Genomic DNA, 19,209 nt, shown 5'->3' on the forward strand with positions numbered 1-19,209 from the left:
GCTTTTGGGGGTTATCTTTATTTTGTTACATTCATAGATGACTTCACCAACTACACTTGGGTCTATGGTCTCAAGGCAAAATCAGAAGTGTTTATGCATTTCAAACCCTTTGTGGCTATGGTTGAGAATGAGACAGGACTCAAGGTGCAGACACTTCGCACAGATCGAGGGGAAGAGTATATGTCTCATGAATTTGAGGCATTTTTGAAGGAGAAAGGTATCACGCATCAGCTTACAGTGACGCTTACACCTCAACAGAATGGCAAAGCTGAGCAAAAGAATCGCACTGCTATGGAGATGGATAGATGCATGCTTACAAGTAAGAAGTTGCCTCACAGGTTTTGGCTTGAAGGCCTCATGTGTGTCAACTATATTTTGAATCGGGCTCCCACAAAGGCTTTGAAGACAATCACTCCCTATGAGGCATGGCATGGGAGAAAGCCTTCAGTGGACCATTTCAGAGTTTTTGGTTGTGTTGCATATGCCCACGTGCCTGTGGAGTTTTGACACAAGTTGTCAGATAAGGCACTTAAATGCATTTTTGTGGGGTATAGTTCACAAACCAAAGGCTATCGTCTTTATAATCCTGCTACACGCAAGATTTTTGTGAGTAGAGATGTTATATTCTCTGAAAATTCAGCACATACACATGCTTCAAATTCCAGTTTCTTCAAATGGTGTGTTTGAGGGGATGCTTCCTATAGCAATTGGTTCCCCTACTGAAAATCAGAATTTACAGCAACCTCCTCCCGATCCACATGCCCCGATTCAGCCACCGGCTGATTTTGTACCTCCACAGGGTGTGGATGAAGTTATCAAGCAAGAGATTCAAGAGATACACGCAGCCAAAACAGTCCCGAATTGGTTGCTTCAAACTCTTAGGGAGAGTAGGCTTAAGGCCTCATTGCCTGGCAGGACTCGTAGTGCAGTAAGGCACACAGGGGGGGCTCTTTCAATTGAGACAACTTATGCAAGGACTCTTCTTGATGAAGAGGAGCCTGACTCTTTTGAAGAAGCAAAGGATAATGTGAATTTGATGCATGCCATGCACAATGAGTTGTAGTCCATAGAAAAAAATCAGACTTGGGATGTTGTGGACTTAGCCACCATGTAAGCATGCCATTGGTACCAAGTGGGTTTTCACGGTGAGAAGGAAGCCAGATGGGTCTATTGATAGGTACAAGGCGAGGCTGGTTGCCAAAGGCTATGCACAGAAGAAGGGCATAGATTATGAGGAGATTTTTGCTCCTACATCCCGAATGACCACCATACGACCAGTTATTGCAATGGCTGCAAATTTTGTGTGGAATGTCCATTAGTTGGACATAAAAACAGCTTTCCTTAATGGGGACTTGCAGGAAGAGGTTTCTGTCAAGCAACATCTTGGATTTGAACTTTCTGGCAATGTACTTCAAGTTTGCAAGCTTAACAAAGCTTTATATAGGCTGAAACAAGCCCCACGTGCATGGTATGCCGACAAGTAACACAATAGTCCCACGGAAAGCACCCTCTACATCAAGAAGGATGGGGGGGATATTTTAGTCATCATTCTTTATGTAGATGACATGCTGCTCACAGGGTCAAATGAGGATATAATTGCAGATTTCAAAGCTGAGTTGAAAGCTGAATTTGACATGACAGATTTAGGCATGTTAAATTTTTATTTGGGGATCCAGTTATACGAGACAAGCGTGGCATCGTCACGTCTCAACCCAAATGTGTGCAGAAGCTCTTGGATAGGTTCAACATGCATGATTGTAAGCCTATTGCCACTCACATGGAGCCGGGGCTGAAGCTTACTATGTATGATGCTAGTGAATCAGTGGATGTCACAATTTACAGCCAGGCTGTTGGATGCCTCATACACTTGTGCAATACCAGGCCCGATATTCAGTATGCAGTATCTCAGGTGAGCAGATATATGCACAGCCCAAAGACAACACATTGGTAGGCTGTAAAACACATCTTCAAATATTTGCAAGGCACAAAGTCTTTTGGCTTGATGTTTCCCAGGAGGGGTGACTTGCAGATACATGCTTACAGTGATTCAGATTGAGTTGAAGACTATGATACCAAGCAGTCCACTAGTGGTAATTGTTTCTTTTTGGGCAACGCTTGCATTTCTTGGCTGAGCAAGAAGCAATCTACAGTGGCTACTTCCTCATGTGAAGCTGAGTACAGGGCAGCTTTCACAGCGACAGTTGAGTGTGTTTGGCTGCGACGTTTGTTCGCTGATTTTCGTCTCATATTGGAGGGTCCTTCTCTAATTCTCACTGATAGTCAGAGTGCTATAGCAGTGGCAAAGAATCCTGTGTTTTATGCTTGCACGAAGCACATTGAGGTTCATTATCATTATGTCAGAGAGACGTTGCATGCAGGGGAGATCAGTATGATCTATGTGTCAACACATGACAATGTTGCAGACATCTTCACCATAGCACTCCCACGTGAGAAGTTTGAGGCATTTCGCAGTGCCCTAAACTTATCTCCTTTTGGTAATTGATCACTACCTTGTGATAGGGTTTTGTCACTTGGACAAAACCCTCATCTATTTCTTTGTACTTCACTTCAATTCAGTACACTTAGGGCAGTGAACTACATTCAGCTCACTCTCTCTTTGCACACTCTTGCTCTTGCTTCCATTTTCTCACAACCTCATGATAGGGTAAGATTCTCGGCTAAATCTGGTTATTTCTACTCTACTATTTGGAGTGGTCAAGTTTAAGGCTATCTGTTGGTCCAAATTTAGTTAGAACTAATTAGAAAAAGAGCTACTTCTCTTTCAGTGAGGTACAAATGTCCCCCTAACTTAAACGTATAGCTGTAATTATAAAACGAATTTAGAAATCCCTTCACCACTTTCAATCGATTTGGCACTTATTTATGTGCACTTGCCACTCCTCCCTTCTCATCCCATCTCAAGGCTGGTACCATGTTGCCCTTGCCCCCTCTACACATTTTCCTCTTCAAACTTCCATGGTCCACACAGCCTCGTAGACTGTAGAGTATAGACTCTACATCCCAACATGTTGCTCTAGGATGTTCTACGATCTCAATTTATAATTGGTTTCAACTTTGAGCTTTCAGTTTCAAGTAAAATCTCTTTGCGTACTATTTAGTTCCATGTATGATGTATGTACACCAATGATCAACCAGGGTAGAATATTGATAGTGATTAATCATTTCATTCCATGGACTATACTTACTAGTATATTGTTCCTCCCCCTCTCCCTCTGTATGCCTCCCTCTCTCTCCCCCTCCCTACTTCTCTAGAGGGGAAATTAACAAGTTACAAAGAGGATGTACTTCATGTACCTTTTAAAAATTTCCACCGCAACGTGTGCCGTACATATGGTACATAACATATGGTACCACCTTGTAAATAACTCATGCAAGAACATTTAGCTACTTCTTGCTAAACTTTAACTGACCCTATGTTAAAGAATATATATATATGTGTGTGTGTGTGTGTGTGTGTGTGACTCACTGTCCGGTTTGGATTACTCTCAAAGCATCGCCTGTGCCTCTTCTTCAGCATCTTCCAACTCTTGCAGCTTTTTTGGGAAGCCCCTTTATGTTCCAAGACAGGAGTTCTTGCAAGCCTCCCGTGATGTTCGTCTTTGTATTTTGTGGGATATGACGCAGCCCGTGACATCTACTCTGGATCTTGATTTGGGATTTGCCCATCCGATGCGCGTCAGGCTTCATTTTGCATCTTTTCCCACTACATGTTAACGGTGCCGACAGGTTGGTCATTTTGCACGTGCTTGCCCTTCTACATCCAGATCCATTCCTCCTGCTCCTTCTTTAGCTGTCAAGGTTACTCTCCCTTCTCCTTCGGTTTCTGCTATGGCTTCTTTGGTAAAGCCCTCTACTGCTCCGAAGCACTACTGGAGGAAGGTTGATAAATCACAGGCAAATCTTCCTCTTGCTGAAGAAGCTCAGGATTGCACCCTTGTTGAGCATCATCAGTTTCCTTCTACTCAGGATATGGATGTACCCCTTGCAGAGGGCATTTTACAGGATGATATGCATGCTCTCTCTCAGGATGTTGCCCCTGCTCTTACTCAGATTGATCCTTCGAATGAAGCTCAAATGCTAAACCATGCTTTATTAGATGCAGCTTTTTCATCGGAAGATACGGATGTTGATCTAGCTCCTCTGCCTTTGATGCCTGTGCCAGAGTTTTCTTCTGCCCAGGATGCAGAAATACCTTTTTTACTGGAATCTTTTCATCCCATGTTACAACAGGTTTTTGACCCTCTGATTCAAAAATTTCGGGTACCAGCCTATATCAAGAAGAATCACAAGGGCAAAAAACAGCTTGTTTTTATTGATGGTGCCAATGTCTCAAACAATTAATGCATAACTGTTCCCATATATGTTTCCATCTTCCTTGTTAGCATGGCGTGGTTTTATCACTGCATCAGTTTTTACAGAGCAACAATTTGAAGCTGGAGGATGCCGTGTTTGATCCTCCTCTAGCTTGATATGTCACTTTTTACTTGGCTACCTCATGACTTTTGCTCTGAGGTTTTACTTGTAAAAACTTTTTCCTTGTACTTATTGGTGAGTTTTCACCTCTTTTGAGGTTTCCCACACAGAAATATAAAGATTTCACTATAAAAAATGTGTGTGTGTGTGGATCATGCTCAAACTCATCCTCTAAAAACACGAACATAGTGCAGTTTGAATCTCATGGCAGTCACTCACAAGGTTGAAAACCATAAACTCCATCACGCATAGCAAGTCATCAGCGCCCGAGAATGGTTGTAGACCATAGTCTAAACATATGCTCTCCACCCACACATACTTGAGCATCCATTTATACAAAGGTCTTCGTATTGAGTTTCTGTCAGCACTTCGTAGGTTAAGGGCTGACTCACCCGTAACAAAGGCTAGCACTATAGATAAGACCAATCAAAAACTAGTACCATTTCATTTTAGTCTCTGTTAAAGAATGTACCTGAAACGATTTATTTTGAATTTTAGAATAGAAAATGTCCAAACCACAAACTTTAAAACTAAAGTTGATTCTTTCCAAAATTGCCAAAAGCTAGTTGATTGCACTTTAGGCAGGAAAAGACACCTGAGAGTCCAACATTCTTGAAAATCTTGTTAAAATATCTTGCCGCTCATCCTCAGAAGCTTCTGCTGCACGAATGGCTGATTCATTTATTCTTTTTTTGAGTTGCTTGTAGCCAATATAGTACCTGCAAGAGTTTGTAGATCTTTGCACATTAAATATCATTGAAGAAAGGAAGCTCTACTTCACTTTGAGATGAAGAGACATTCATATATTTTGTAACTCATCACACAAGAAGGGGACATATGACAGATTGTCAACCCAATACATCACATTTCAAGATAAACCGTGCAATGTAGGGGCACAAATTTATACTGAAAAAGGTTTTGAACTATTTAAAATCAAAACTACAGCACTCACGTTTCCCAACCAGGTATCTGATGTGTCTGTATGTAGTGCCCAAAATGCACCATATTTTTTTAAGTTGAATTTGCAATCGTCCAATGGCCTTTTCCACTTGCTATTGTCCAATGTTCTTTTCCACTTGCTCAGACTGGTCTTTCCCACCTTCACAATAAAACAAGTACACTGTCAGAAAATGAAATAGCATTAAAACCACCTTATTCGCAGAAGACAGCCCGAGAAGCTAATTTTTCTTTCGATGCTAGACAACATACGAACAACCAAATCAGCTTATTCTAGGAGAGTTGCCAGGCAAAGAAACACACCAAGAAGGCAGAATGAAAAAATTAAAACAAACATATGGGGTCCTTGAGATTTTTTAAAGGGCATCAGAATGCTTAGAACACATCACGATGGCATAAAAACTTATTAAAAAGTATGAAAAACAATAAAAGTAGCATTTTGGCAATGAAAATCCAGCTCATTTTCTGGAAAGCATATGTCACCACAATGTAAATATCCTAAATCAAAGTATAGTTGATCATTTATTTGATCATAATTAAAGAGTTTTCCATCTAGGTTAATTATGGTCAAAAGAGTTCTTCTCTTGGTCAAAGAGTTGACTACGGTCAAAGATACTTGACTTCGGTCAAGTAAGCATGATTTCGGTCAGGAAGGCTTGGTTTATACCAAGAAGGTTAACTGCGGTTAACCAAGATGTGCCAACTTCGGTTGGAGAGTTGTGCCAACTTCGGTTGGAGATACCTGACTATAATTAAGGCGCCTCGACCCTTAGTCGAACCCCCTTAATTATGATCAAGAGCGTTGACTCCAGTTAACCAGAAAATAAATATATTTATATATTTGTTATGTGTGCACATGTGTTCAGTGGGGACGCCCACCGTGACTAGAATTAGTCCACATTATATTATTTGCATGCAAAGCGCTAACAATTAATGGGTGCCATGGTGGTGCGCTTTAATTAATTGTTACAGGTACTAGGAAGGGTTATTTTTCCCAAGCGCTATGGAGCCTAACAAGCATCTAGGAGGCTGTTCGCGTGACCAAGTACTTCGAAGACTCTAGAGTTGCCCTGAGTGGCATGTAATTAGGAAAGTAATGTAGAATTTGACAAGTGGCTTGTTGCCAAGAAAGAGAGCCTAAGAGCTCATGTAATTTTATTCACGTTTGAAAAATGTGTAACAGCAGCTTCCACGATGAACTCATGTACTCCAATTCTCTCTAATGAATAAAAACCTTCGGGGGGTCCAGCCCGACGATTGTCTTGGGCCCTAGTGTATCTGTAGAGAGAGGGAGAGAGGGAGAACTTATGAGAGTGTCTTTGCTGTCTTTTACGAAGGAGGTTTCATTGGTATCAGAGCATGGTCCCACAGTTTCCTCAAACTGTGACAATCCAAGAACGTTTGTGAACGTGAAGTCTCTGGGTGATTAGAAGATCATTGCACCTGTCAAAGTTTTAATTGGGCTGCCTGCAAGATGCGCCAGTAGTAAGGGCTACAGGGATTTTGAAGCTAGCTGATTGAAGCGAGGTCATGAGACAAAAAGCCCAGCGTCCTTGGTCTTCGCACGCCTCTTTTCGCCTGATGCAGACAAAGCATTGCTGTTAATTGTGAGGAAAAGAACAAACGCCTCCATGCAAACGTGACACAGAGAGCCAACGACGATAGGCATGCATTACGCCCACGTAATTCCAAACAAGGCCAAGAGAACCATCTACCTATGCAAAGATTGTTGGTGACAAAGAGCTACGCTGGTCGACAGAAGCTTTGCTCCTTGAGATGGACCTGATGCACCTTCACCAGAGAACGACGCAAACACATCTTCACGCAAGCGCACGTCTGACGAAGATCATGGCGCAATTTCGTTGTTTGACGGAGGCCGGGCTGGCGACGCTGAGCGCTTACAGAAGGTTCTGCGACAGAGGTCTCTAGAAGCGCGATGCCGTAAGCAAATCCGTCGCCCGTCTTCAGCCCAAGGATTAGCTTTAGGGTGACATGGCTTTTTTGACGTGGCATACAACCACGTAGGTCCAACTAACGTGGCAGACACGTGTACAAAGCAGACGTGGCAGACAGGGCTGCGTGCTAACGTGGCAGCCAGGTGGCATGCATGTGCAGATGCTGACATGGCAGGTGAATGACGTGGCACACTGCTGACATGGCAGCCAGCTCACAGATGATGTGGCAAGACATGTGGCAGGCTGATGTGGCAAACCAGTGGTTAAGTTAACTCTGGTTAATTAACCTTGGTCAGAGGTCCAGTTAGTTGACCCAACCAAACTAGTCTAGTCACTGAGCCAGGTGGCATGCATGTGCAGATGCTGACATGGCAGGTGAATGACGTGGCACACTGCTGACATGGCAGCCAGCTCACAGATGATGGGGCAAGACACGTGGCAGGCTGATGTGGCAAACCAGTGGTGGTTAAGTTAACTCTGGTTAGTTAACCATGGTCAGAGGTCCGATTAGTTGACCCAACCAGACTAGTCTGGTCACTGTGACCAGTCCAGTTAGTCTAGTTGCAGACTAACCAAACCAAAACCAGCTAGCCTGGTTACCCATCTAGTTGCAGACTAACCAAACCAAAACCAGCTAGCCGGTTACCCATCTAGTTACTGTCAAAAAAAAAAGAAAAAAAAAAAAAGGAGACAGTTGCAGAGACTATTCTGCTAGCAGTTTTCACCCACCTGAGAGAGTATTTACTGTCAGAAAAAGCAGAAATCAGAGAAAATCAGAGATTTGCAGAAAAAGAATACGCATGCCTTTGAGCAATGAAAAGAGGGGAAAACAGATGCTTTTTGAAGTCATTTGCAGCAGCTAGAAAAGGGGCACACAGCTTTAAGTTTATGCCTTGAGTTGACAGCCCAGCACTGGCATAAGTTGTGAATGCAAGACACCTCTTGTTGAGGTAATTTTCTCTTTGAAAAGCAAAGGCTGCGTGCATCAGTTGCATACATAGTGTGTGTGAGAAACTTGTAGATCTCAGACAAGTTGTAGAAGAATGGCTCAATCACCGATCCAGTGGGATTCACAAGATAGGGATGCACATCCAAGACAGAGAAGTGTGCAGCAAAATCAGCCAAAATTTTAGTAGATGGTACGCATTCGTATGCACGAGATGGAAAATCTCAGAAGGGATCCAAGAGCTCAGCATTTGCAGAAACTATGCCTAATGCAGCTTATGATGTGCCAATGCCAGAGGCACACTCTTGTGTACAACCCGAGAGAGAGGGATCTCATAGGGGATGGTCTCATAGCAGGAAGAGATCGAGGCATCATCATCGATCTCCAAGCCCTTCACCGTCTACCTCGAGGTCAACTTCTGTATCTTCTTCTTAATCAGATAAATCATCCAGGAAAAGAAGGAAACACAAGAAGTCTAGGAAGAGCAAGTCTTCCAAGACCAAGGAATTCAAAGATGGAGGTAAATCTGTCAAGTTTATGACCTATAATGGACAATATGGTCATACAGACAAAGCACTACAGTTCATTAGGCAGTTTGATGCTGCATTCGGTACAGAAAATTTTTCAGAATCCTCCTAGTTGAGAATGGTCAGCTTGCACTTGACAGGGACAACTAGTGCATGGTGGAGTGCACAGACCACAGATGGGTCAGCCCCAAAGAGGTGGAAGGGCTTCAAGAAAGCCTCTACCAACAGTTCATGCCTAAACAGTTTAGAGATCATGTTCTTCAAGATTGGGAAAGTTTGCATATGGATGCAAGAGATACAGTGGATGTGTACAGTCAAAAGTTTTGGGATGCTTATTTCCAAGTTGCACCTTTCAAAAAGATCTCCAAAAGAACCCAAATGAGAAAGTACAGAGCAGGTCTCACTTCAAAAATTCAGGCAGTGGTGAATGCTTTAAAGACAAAGAACTTCAAGACATTATGCATTCAGCTTCAGTAGCTAGTCTCGTGCAGATACAAGATCCGGCCATAGTGCTATCCTTGCATGCAGGAGGTATTGAAAGAAAGAAACCTAATTTTTCATAATCAGAAAAGAAAGAGTATCCCAAGGTTGAAAAGAAAGGGTTTCAGCCTCAGAAGCCGAGGGGTACTCAGCTTTCAAAGTCATATAAAGGCAAATCCCCATTCACTCCTGAACAGATAGCTGAATTCCTCAGAGATGGGAAATGCTTTAGATGTGGGAAAGAGGGACATATGGCTGCCCAGTGCCCTGAGAAGCCTTCGGGTTCTAAGGAGCAAAAAAAGCCACAAGTACCACCGAGACCAATGGTGGGAGCAATCCCAGATGTTTTGGATAGTACCTCAGACCCAAAGGAAAAAGAGCTTTTGCTATCATGGGGAAAGGTAAGAGATCAGCAAGCATTAATCCTATTTGATCTAGATCTACAGACAATTTCATATCCGAAGATTTAGCCCTGAGATTAGGGATTCAAACTGAAGAGCTAGGTAGAGCTCTTGATGCTGGTCAAATGTTCCAGGGGAATCCAATGCAAGTTACTCCTTTGATTGGAAAGCTTCGTGTCCATGTGCAGAGTTATGTAGATCAATTTCTCCTCTCAAGCAGCATGATGTTATACTTGGTACACCGTGGTTCCATCGAAAGGAAGTAAAGATAGAATACCCTGAGAGGGTGCTGAGTTTTATCCATAGGGGGAAAAACCAGCATTTAGTTGCTAGGAATAAAGGGGAAACTATCCCCATTGTATCTGTTGTTACATGTGGTAAAGCAATCAAGTCTGCAATTTCCGTGTACATGGTTTTTGTAAAAGAAAAAGAGAATGATATGCATGCTGAAATGAATGATGCAGACAAAGATAAATTTCACTTTCTTGTGAACTTTAAAGATTGTTTTTCAGATGCTTTGCCAAGGGAGTTAACCCCAGAGAGACGAGAGGATCATCAGATAGAGTTAATGCCTCGTAGTGAGCCACCAAATAGACCACCTCATAGAGTCAGTGCGACTCAAAGAGAGGAGATTATGGCTCAGGTGTAGGACTTGCTGTCCAAAGGGTTGATTCAGCCCAGTTCATCTCCTTTTTGCTCACCAGTACTTAAGATGGTTCTTTTTTAATATACATTGATTACCGTGCATTGAATAAGATGACCATCAAAAATAGATTTCCAATACCACGCATAGATGATGTGCTTGACCAGCTCAGAGGAGCAACAGTTTTCAGCAGGATAGACTTGAAGAGTAATTATCATCAAGTCAGAATACAACCACAAGATGTGCATAAGACAGCTTTTCGCACTACATTTGGGTTGTATGAATACTTAGTGATGCCTTTTGGGTTGACAAATGCTCCGGCCACATTCAATAGAATGATGGATCGCATCTTCCGAAAGTACAGGCACTTCACGGGTACTTTCTTTGATGATATCCTAGTCTTTTCAAAGACAGAAGAAGAGCACAGGGAACATCTCGCTTTGGTGTTTCAAGAATTCAAAATTATCAGCCTTTTGCCAATAGCAAGAAACGTCAATTCTTTTTGGAAGAGATCAATTATATGGGACACATAATATCCAAGAATGGGATACAGATGGACCCTGCAAAGATCCGAGCCATCCAAGAATGGCCTGAGCTGAAAACTATGCATGAGGTCCGTAGTTTTTTGGGACTTTGCTCCTACTACAGGAGATTCATCAGGCATTTTGCTGATATCGCAGCTCACTACATGACCTTACTAAGAAAAATGCAGCCTTCACATGGGGAATGTCACAGAAGAAAGCATTCAATACACTCAAGGAGAAGTTAACTACAGAGCCTATTCTTGTAGTCCCAAATCTTTATCAACCTTTTGATGTTGATTGCGATGCCTGTGGAGAGTGTGTTGGGGCTGCATTACATCAGAATGGACAAGTAGTAGCATACGAAAGCCGAAGATTGCATGATGCTAAGAGATATCTGGGAATCTATGAAAAAGAATTGTTGGCTGTAGTTCATGCTGTGAATGCATTATCTTTTGGGTGCAGAAGAGCATTGGAGGATTCACAATGCATTCCATGTGAGTCTTCTAAAGAAATTTCAAGGGCCAGAGCCTACAGAGACAATATCAGAGGATCCACCAGAACTGGATGAGCTAGAGGAGGTCCTTCAGCCAGAGCAGATTGTGTACCATACTGTACGCAAAGGCCCTCAGGGCAATGAATTTTACAGGTACCTTATAAAATTCTAGAATTTAGGCATTGGATGCCAAGTGGATGGATGAAGACATGTTGCCCGATCATCCACAGCTTTTGGATGTTTACAAGGAAGCTTTTCACATGAGGTCAACTTAATAGAAGCCGAGGGGATGTCGCCACAATGTAAATATCCTAAGTCAAAGTACAGTTGACCATTTATTTGATCATAATTAAAGAGTTTTCCATCTAGGTTAATTATGGTCAAAAGAGTTCTTCTATTGGTCAAAGAGTTGACTACAGTCAAAGATACTTGACTTCAGTCAAGTAAGCCCGATTTCGGTCAAGAAGTCTTGATTTATACCAAGAAGGTTAACTGCGGTTAACCAAGATGTGCCAACTTCGGTTGGAGAGACTTGACTATAATTAAGGCGCCTCGACCCTTGGTCAAAGCCCCTTAATTATGATCACGAGCGTTGACTCCGGTCAACCAGAGAATAAATATATTTATATATTTGTTATGTGTGCACATGTGTTCAGTGGGGACGCCCACCGTGACTAGAATTAGTCCACAGTGTATTATTTGCATGCAAAGCGCTAACAATTAATGGGTGCCATGGTGGTGCGCTTTAATTAATTGTTACAGATACTAGGAAGGGTTATTTTTCCCAAGCGCTATGGAGCCTAACAAGCATCTAAGAGACTGTTCGCGTGACCAAGTGCTTCGAAGATTCCAAAGTTGCCCTTAGTGGCATGTAATTAGGAAAGTAATGTAGAATTTGACAAGTGGCTTGTTGCCAAGAAAGAGAGCCTAAGAGCTCATGTAATTTTATTCACATTTGAAAAATGTGTAACAGCAGCTTCCACGCTGAACTCATGTACTCCAATTCTCTCTGATGAATAAAAACCTTCAGGGGGGTCCAGCCCGACGATTGTCTTGGGCCCTAGTGTATCTGTCGAGAGAGGGAGAGCTTATGAGAGTGTCTTTGCTGTCTTTTACGAAGGAGGTTTCAGCATACTTTGCAATGTAATGAGCTGGTTCATTCCATTCAGTATTATGACATTTTCTTTGTTATTTATACGCACCTATCATTGACGTACGTCATGGCTTTCTTGACAGGATTTCAGATGCTTGGCAACTACACATGTCACCAGCCTTCGGGTTCTCCAAAGGGCGGTAAATCCAAATGAGCAAATCACTTAATTGCAGCCAGTTAAAAAATTCAAGACAGCAAACAAATAAACTTCCAACACACAATCCAAGAGCAAGAATACCCTGAGTCCACACCAAACATTAGATCGGCACCGAAATCATTGCCGCCCCTTGCGGTATTTCTTTAATTATATTCAGTTGAGATCAAAATACACTAAAGCCTCGACTTTGCACAACACCTAAGGGATCAATCAATTGAATACTCAAGCAGCCTTACAGCAGCAGCTGACAAAGGCATCAAACCCCAATGCAAATTCCATGGCCATCTTGGCAAAAACCTATGGGCAATCTTTGGCAAGAGTAGGGCATTCAACAACCAAAATACCTAGTATCTAGCAACCTCTGGCTCAACCAAACCCTGTTGAACCAGGCCACCTAGGCAAAACCCAACAAGAACACAAGCCTGCTAGACAAAATCATCAGCAACAACCCTGGAGAGGTGAAACGCAGCAAAACGATCGCTTCTTGACACCCCTCCGTACCCTGGCAGCCCAATCCTAGTGGACGAATCGAATTGGAAGCTTTATTGCACCCCGGCAACCTCCAACAGAGAATTCGCCCACTTCTCGAGGCTCCAAACTGCTTAGAACATATGCAAATTCTGAAACAACCCGTTTGAGAACCCTGGAAGACACCTAAAAGTGGCGAAATTGATAAGCAGCAAATCTGACAGCCTCGGAAGGCCTCTAGCACGTGCAATGCAACAGATCCACCTGTCTAGCAGCAAGTCGAGCTGCTTGGGAGCTTCAAACAGCCTTGGAAAGATGCGAAACTGATGGTGTATAGCCTGGAAAGCTCTTGGAAGAAGTGTGGATCATTCCTGGAGGCTCTGGAACGCGCGAACAGCAGGTACGCAGCAAAAACGAACTGATCTGGAGGGTCTTGGCACAAAACAAAATTTGAGCTTCTGGCAGTCCTGGCAACCCGCCAACAGCCCACACACTGCCCTGGTAGTTGGAAATCAGCAAGGCGATACCCTTGGAGCACTCTCCCAGCCCCTGACTCGCCTCTCCCTATATTTCTTTGGTCCAGAAACAATCCTCCAAGCAAATTTCGCCTTGTCTTCTTGCTTTCCAAACCAGCTAGCCAAACGTGGCTCCTGGAGCTATTTTTAGCGAAAGGGATTTTCACCCCTCTCTAACCCACTTGCCCCTTGCCTTGCCCTTGGCCCTAGGAATTAATGCATTGGTTAGCCTTTTCACAACTCTAGGGCTTGGACTGTCACACGTAAACTCTAATAATTAGAATCACACCCCCTTAGACATACCCCCCTCTTGGAACCCCAACAAATGTCCTCATTTGCTGTCCAAGTGACATCAAGTGGGAAATTTTGAAAATTACGAGTACAAAAATAAGAAAATTCCAAAACGTGGCAAACTCTTCCTTTTCCCATATTTTCTTACAAGTACCTATATATCCAATAATGCAAAAACAAGCATTACAAATCCAAAGTACAGATGTCTCTGGAAAGACCAATAGATGCTTCCGTAACGACCATCAGATATCTCTTAAAAGACCAATAGTGATATGTGTCTGAAAAGAAACCAGCAAATATATGATATGGTAGAGGTGCACATAACCAATCATATACATCCAATCCTGCAGTGACTAGTACACTAATCATAGGCCTCCCGACAGAAATACTGTCAGCAACCAATACCTCGGGTGAGACAATCGGTTTCACCAAGTTACCTCATGGTATCTGATGAGTTGTCTGAACCAAGGGAGTGGAAGCGCTACCCCCCTCTTGAGCCAATGCTCCAGCAGACCTACGCTATGCTAAGCTTGATAAGTCATAACCGCAGTTGGCTCTAACTGAAATGCATCTAGCTAGAGCTGCAATACCTTAGGTGATTCTACCAGTGCACCCTCTTCCATCCACCTCGCATCCAACGCTGGAGAATTCTGAAATTTAACTAAGTAGCGATGGGAAACTCTACCTTAACCTTTCATTCCTTATGTGCCAATATCTATTCTAGTACCAGAATCTCATCATGTTCCTCAACTTTAGGCTGTTCCTCGAGAGGCATATCCGGTGGCGCATCACCCTAGAACGGTTTCAACAAGCTCACATGGAAGGCATTATGTATCCTCCAGTGATCCGGTAGCTTCAGCCTATAAGCTACATCATTTATCTTCTCCGGGACTTGGAAAGGCCCATAATAGCGCATATTCAGCTTAGTGTACAGCCTTTCCTTACCCTTCTTGTTCCTGAGTCTAGCTTTCTGAAAGCGCAAAAGAAGCCAATCACCTTCAGCTCGCGTCTATGGCGATCAGCCGTTCTCTTTTGCTTCTCTTGAGTCCTCTGAAGAGCCAACTTCACTTTCCTATAAGCCTCATCCAAATTCCTAATGGGTGGAGCTTTCCTTCCACCTTCAATAATCTCGAAAGGTGGTTTACCTGTAGCATTATGTACTGTCTTGTTGTAAGCAAACTCTATGAGTGGTAAATACTGCTCCCATTTTGCCTTGTGCTCTAAAACATAGCACTTCAAAAGATCCAAAGCTGTGGAGTTAGCCTCCTCCGACTATCCATTTGTCTGTGGATGAAAAGAGGACAAGAACATAAGAGTGGTACCCATATTTTTTAAAAGTCCCCTCCAGAAAGACTCGTCATCCGCGGATCCCTGTCACTAACGATAGACTGCGGCATACAATGATACTTGAAGATGTTGTATAGAAACAACTTTGCCATCCGATCCGCTGCAATCTTCTTCCTCACCGGAATGAAATGACCTATTTGCTTAACCTGCAAATTATGGTCCAAATCCCATCATGACCACTTGATGTACGAGGACGATAAAAAATAAAGTCCATGGCTATGCTCTGCCACGGTCTATTCGGAAAAGGCAAGGGATACAGCAACCCAAGCGCCTTCTGCCTGTCAAACTTAACCTTCTGACCAGTGTTGCATGTCCTGACAAATGTCTCAACATCCTGTCTCAAAGCTGAGTGGAGATGTCATAGTAGCTAGTCCTTGCTATGTGTGATGGAGTTATAGTTTTCAACCTTATGAGTGACTATCATGAGATTGAAATTGCGCTATGTTGTGTTTTTAGAGGATGAGTTTGGGAATGTTCCCAGATTCATCTAGGTATATGCTTCTGCCGTATTAGCGGACATGCAAATTTCACCTGGTGAAGTTTTCGTCCATGTTGCGGCCTACTGGTATTGCATTAATTCTTTCTATCTTAAATGGTGCGTTGCCCTATCAGCTAGATTTAGATGCTCGTTTGGGAGAGACTAAAATGAAATCGTTTAGACTTCACAAGCAGTTGTAGCTTGAATGAAGAGGTTTTGGAGTACTTCTTGATTAGCCTTCTCCTTTAGTACTAGCCTTCATCATGGCTGAGTTTGCCCTTCACCTCCAGAGTGCCGATAGAAACTCAGTACGAAGACTTTGTATAAATGGATGCTCAAGTATGTGTGGGTGTGTGGATTTGTATGTGAGAGCATATTTTTATACTATAGTCTACACCCACTGTTGGACGCTGATGACGTCAATGGGGATGTCATAGTAGCTAGTCCCTGCTATGCGTGATGGAGTTTATGGTTTTCAACCTTATGAGTGACTATCAAGAGATTGAAATTGCACTATGTTGTGTTTCTAAAGGATGAGTTTGGGAATGTTCCTGGATTCATCTAGGTATAAATGCTCCGGCCACGTTCAATCGGATGATGGATAGGATTTTTCGAGAGCACGGGCTTTTGTTGGTATGTTCTTTGATGACATTATCATGTTCTCAAAGAATGAGGAGGAGCACATGAAACATCTGGCTATCGTGTTTGAAGAGCTGAGAAAACATGAGCTGGTTATTAATGCAAAGAAGAGTGAGTTCTTCATGACATACATTCATTTGCTGGGGCACATAGTGTCGAAGGATGGAGTCAAGATGGATCCGGCCAAGGTGGAAGCATTCCAATCGTGGCCAATACTCAAGAATGTTCATGAAGTGCGGAGCTTTTTGGGTTTATGCTCCTACTATAGACGGTTTATCAGGTACTTTGCTGAGATTGCTTCACCACTGCATGCTCTATAGAAGAAAGGGGCTAAGAAGGACTAAGAAGGAGAACTCAGCTTTTGAAGAGCTGAAGGAAAAGTTATGCTCCAATCCCGTGCTAATCATACCAGATCTCAAAAAACCCTTTACTGTTGAGTGCGATGCTTATGGCATTAGAATAGGAGGTATTTTGATGCACGACGGTCAGGTAGTGCAGGGTATTACAGCCAACTAAGCAGAATTTGCAGATTTATGAGAAAGAAATGCTTGCTGTACTTCATGCTTTGTCCACGTGGAAGGGTGCTGATTTTTATGAGAAACATATCATTCTTCCTTGCGCTACTTTCTTACTCAGAGGAAACTATCTGAGAAGCATATGAGGTGGGCAAACTTCTTGTCTATGTGCCATTTTAAGATTGTTCATGTTGGAGGCAAGAAGAATGTTGTGGCTGATGCCTTATCCAAGAGACCCGTGCTTGATGCGGTTTCTAGGAAACCTCAAGTTTCAACAGTGACTATTGCTTATCATAGCGAATTGGATGCTATGAAGGAGCGCTATGCTGAAGATGATGACTTTGCAAGGATATTTGATCAGCTTATGGATGGGCAAAGGCATGATCATTATACTCTTAAGGCTGGCTTCCTTTTGATGCACGGGCACTTGTGTGTCACAAAGCAGTTGAGGCCGAAGGTACTTACAGAAAGTCATGCTCCATCGTAGGTAGGGCATAGAGGTATTGATGCCACGGTGAAGGCTGTTGAGCACTTCTTTTACTGGCGACGTCATCAACGACCAACAGTGGGTGTAGACCACAGTATAAAAATATGCTCTCACACATACAAATCCACACACCCACACATACTTGAGCATCCATTTATACAAAGTCTTCATACTGAGTTTCTATCGGCACTCCGGAGGTAAAGGGCAGACTCAGCCATGACGAAGGCTAGCACTAAAGGAGAAGGCTAATTAAAAAGTAATCCAAAACCTCTTCATTCAAGCTACAACTGCTTGTGAAGTCTATTTAGTCTCTCCCAAACGAGTATCTAAATCTAGCACATAGAGCAACGCACCATTTAAGATAGAAAGAAACACAATACCAACAGGCCGCAACATGGACAAAAACATCACAAGGTGAAATTTGCATGTCCGCTAATACGACAGAAGCATATACCTAGATGAATCCAGGAACATTCCCAAACTCATTCTCTAAAAACACAACATAGTGCAGTTTCAATATCATGATAGTCACTCATAAGGTTGAAAACCATAGTGGCTGGAGCATTAGTCAAACCAAATGGCATAACAAGATACTCATACAAACCAAAGTTGGTTCAAAAAGTGGTTTTGTGCACATCTTCAGGTCGGATGTGAATCTGATGGTATTCGCTCTTCAAGTCAATGCGACTGAACATAGGAGATCCCTCCAACCTGTCCAAAATATCATCAATACGAGAAATTGGGAACCTATTCTTGATGGCGATCTTGTTGAGTGCACGGTAGTCAATGCACATCCTCCAAGGTCCATCCTTTTTCTATACCAATAAAACCGACAAGAAAAGGGGGAAAAGTTTGGCCTTATAAGCCCTTTTTGAAGCAAGTCGTTGACCTAGCTCATAATTTCTTCTTGCTGAGCTGCACTTGCCCTATATGGCGGCTTATTGGTGGGCTTCTGCTTGGGATTATGTCAATGGCATGATCCTTAGGTCTTTCCATGGCAATTCACCTAGCAAAGACTCAGAAAACGATCTTTAAACTCAAAAAGAAAATCTGTCCTTGTGCTTTTCCACGCCAGAAAGTTGAGACCTAGCAGCTTCTAGCTGAGTTTCTTTTGCAAAAATCAAGTAAGCAAAAATATTCTTTTTTATTACACAAGAAATGGTAGAAGCCGATACAATGGGGACAAATTCACCCTTGAGTTTTACATCCAAAACATGAGTCTTTTCCTTGTGAGTCAGGGTCAACTTCTTATTGAAGGTATCCAGAACAGCCTGCACCTTGTACAATGGGGTATACAGCAAAACATCACATCTAGACAAGGGCATAATATAGAACTCCTCTTTGTCCACATAGCTCTGAATGGGTAGCCTCAACTTTCCAATGATCGAAGTGACAGGAGAGCTGAACTCAGGGTTGGCCATATCAGCTTCACAAAGCGACCCCATCTCCTCAGGACAGATTCCCAACTTACCTGCTATTCTGGCGAGAGAAAATTGGCTCGAGCTTCGGGGTCAAAGAAGATTAAACAAGTTTGGTTGCCCCAAGCTCTACATAACTTTGAATTATCATCATTCTACCCCTCACCAATCACATCACGCATAAATCCTGCACTCGGTTTTGACTTCTTACCCTTCTGTTCGCTCTTCTTCTCCTTTTCTTCAGTGGTTTGTTTCCTTTTCTTATTTGGGCATGGGCATTCCCAAGATTCATGGCCTTCCTCCCTATAGTAAAACATTTAT

The 19,209-nt window shown here is 42.8% G+C and overlaps 1 protein-coding gene across 5 annotated transcripts in view; it reads right to left on the reverse strand.

Annotated features, from left to right (window-relative positions):
- Nucleotides 1-19,209, reverse strand: part of LOC147886101 (SPX domain-containing membrane protein At4g11810-like) — a 134,360-nt gene that overhangs the window by 83,459 nt on the left and 31,692 nt on the right. For 4 of the 5 annotated variants that reach the window (XM_087395525.1, XM_087395522.1, XM_087395524.1 and 1 more), the window contains exons 2-3: nt 5,447-5,593; nt 5,090-5,213 (exon numbers count right to left, since the gene is read on the reverse strand). In XM_087395525.1, coding sequence (XP_087251651.1) covers nt 5,090-5,213; nt 5,447-5,499 — 177 coding nt within the window. In that variant the 5' untranslated portion in view covers nt 5,500-5,593. Of the gene's footprint in view, nt 1-5,089; nt 5,214-5,446; nt 5,594-19,209 lie in introns of those variants that run through there. The other variant, XM_087395526.1, reaches the window with a different exon arrangement.

The sequence above is a fragment of the Dipteris shenzhenensis genome, chromosome 24, assembly GCF_047967505.1.
Source record: "Dipteris shenzhenensis isolate YYH24624 ecotype China chromosome 24, Dip_SZ_1.0, whole genome shotgun sequence".
NCBI classification, from domain to species: Eukaryota; Viridiplantae; Streptophyta; class Polypodiopsida; order Gleicheniales; family Dipteridaceae; genus Dipteris; species Dipteris shenzhenensis.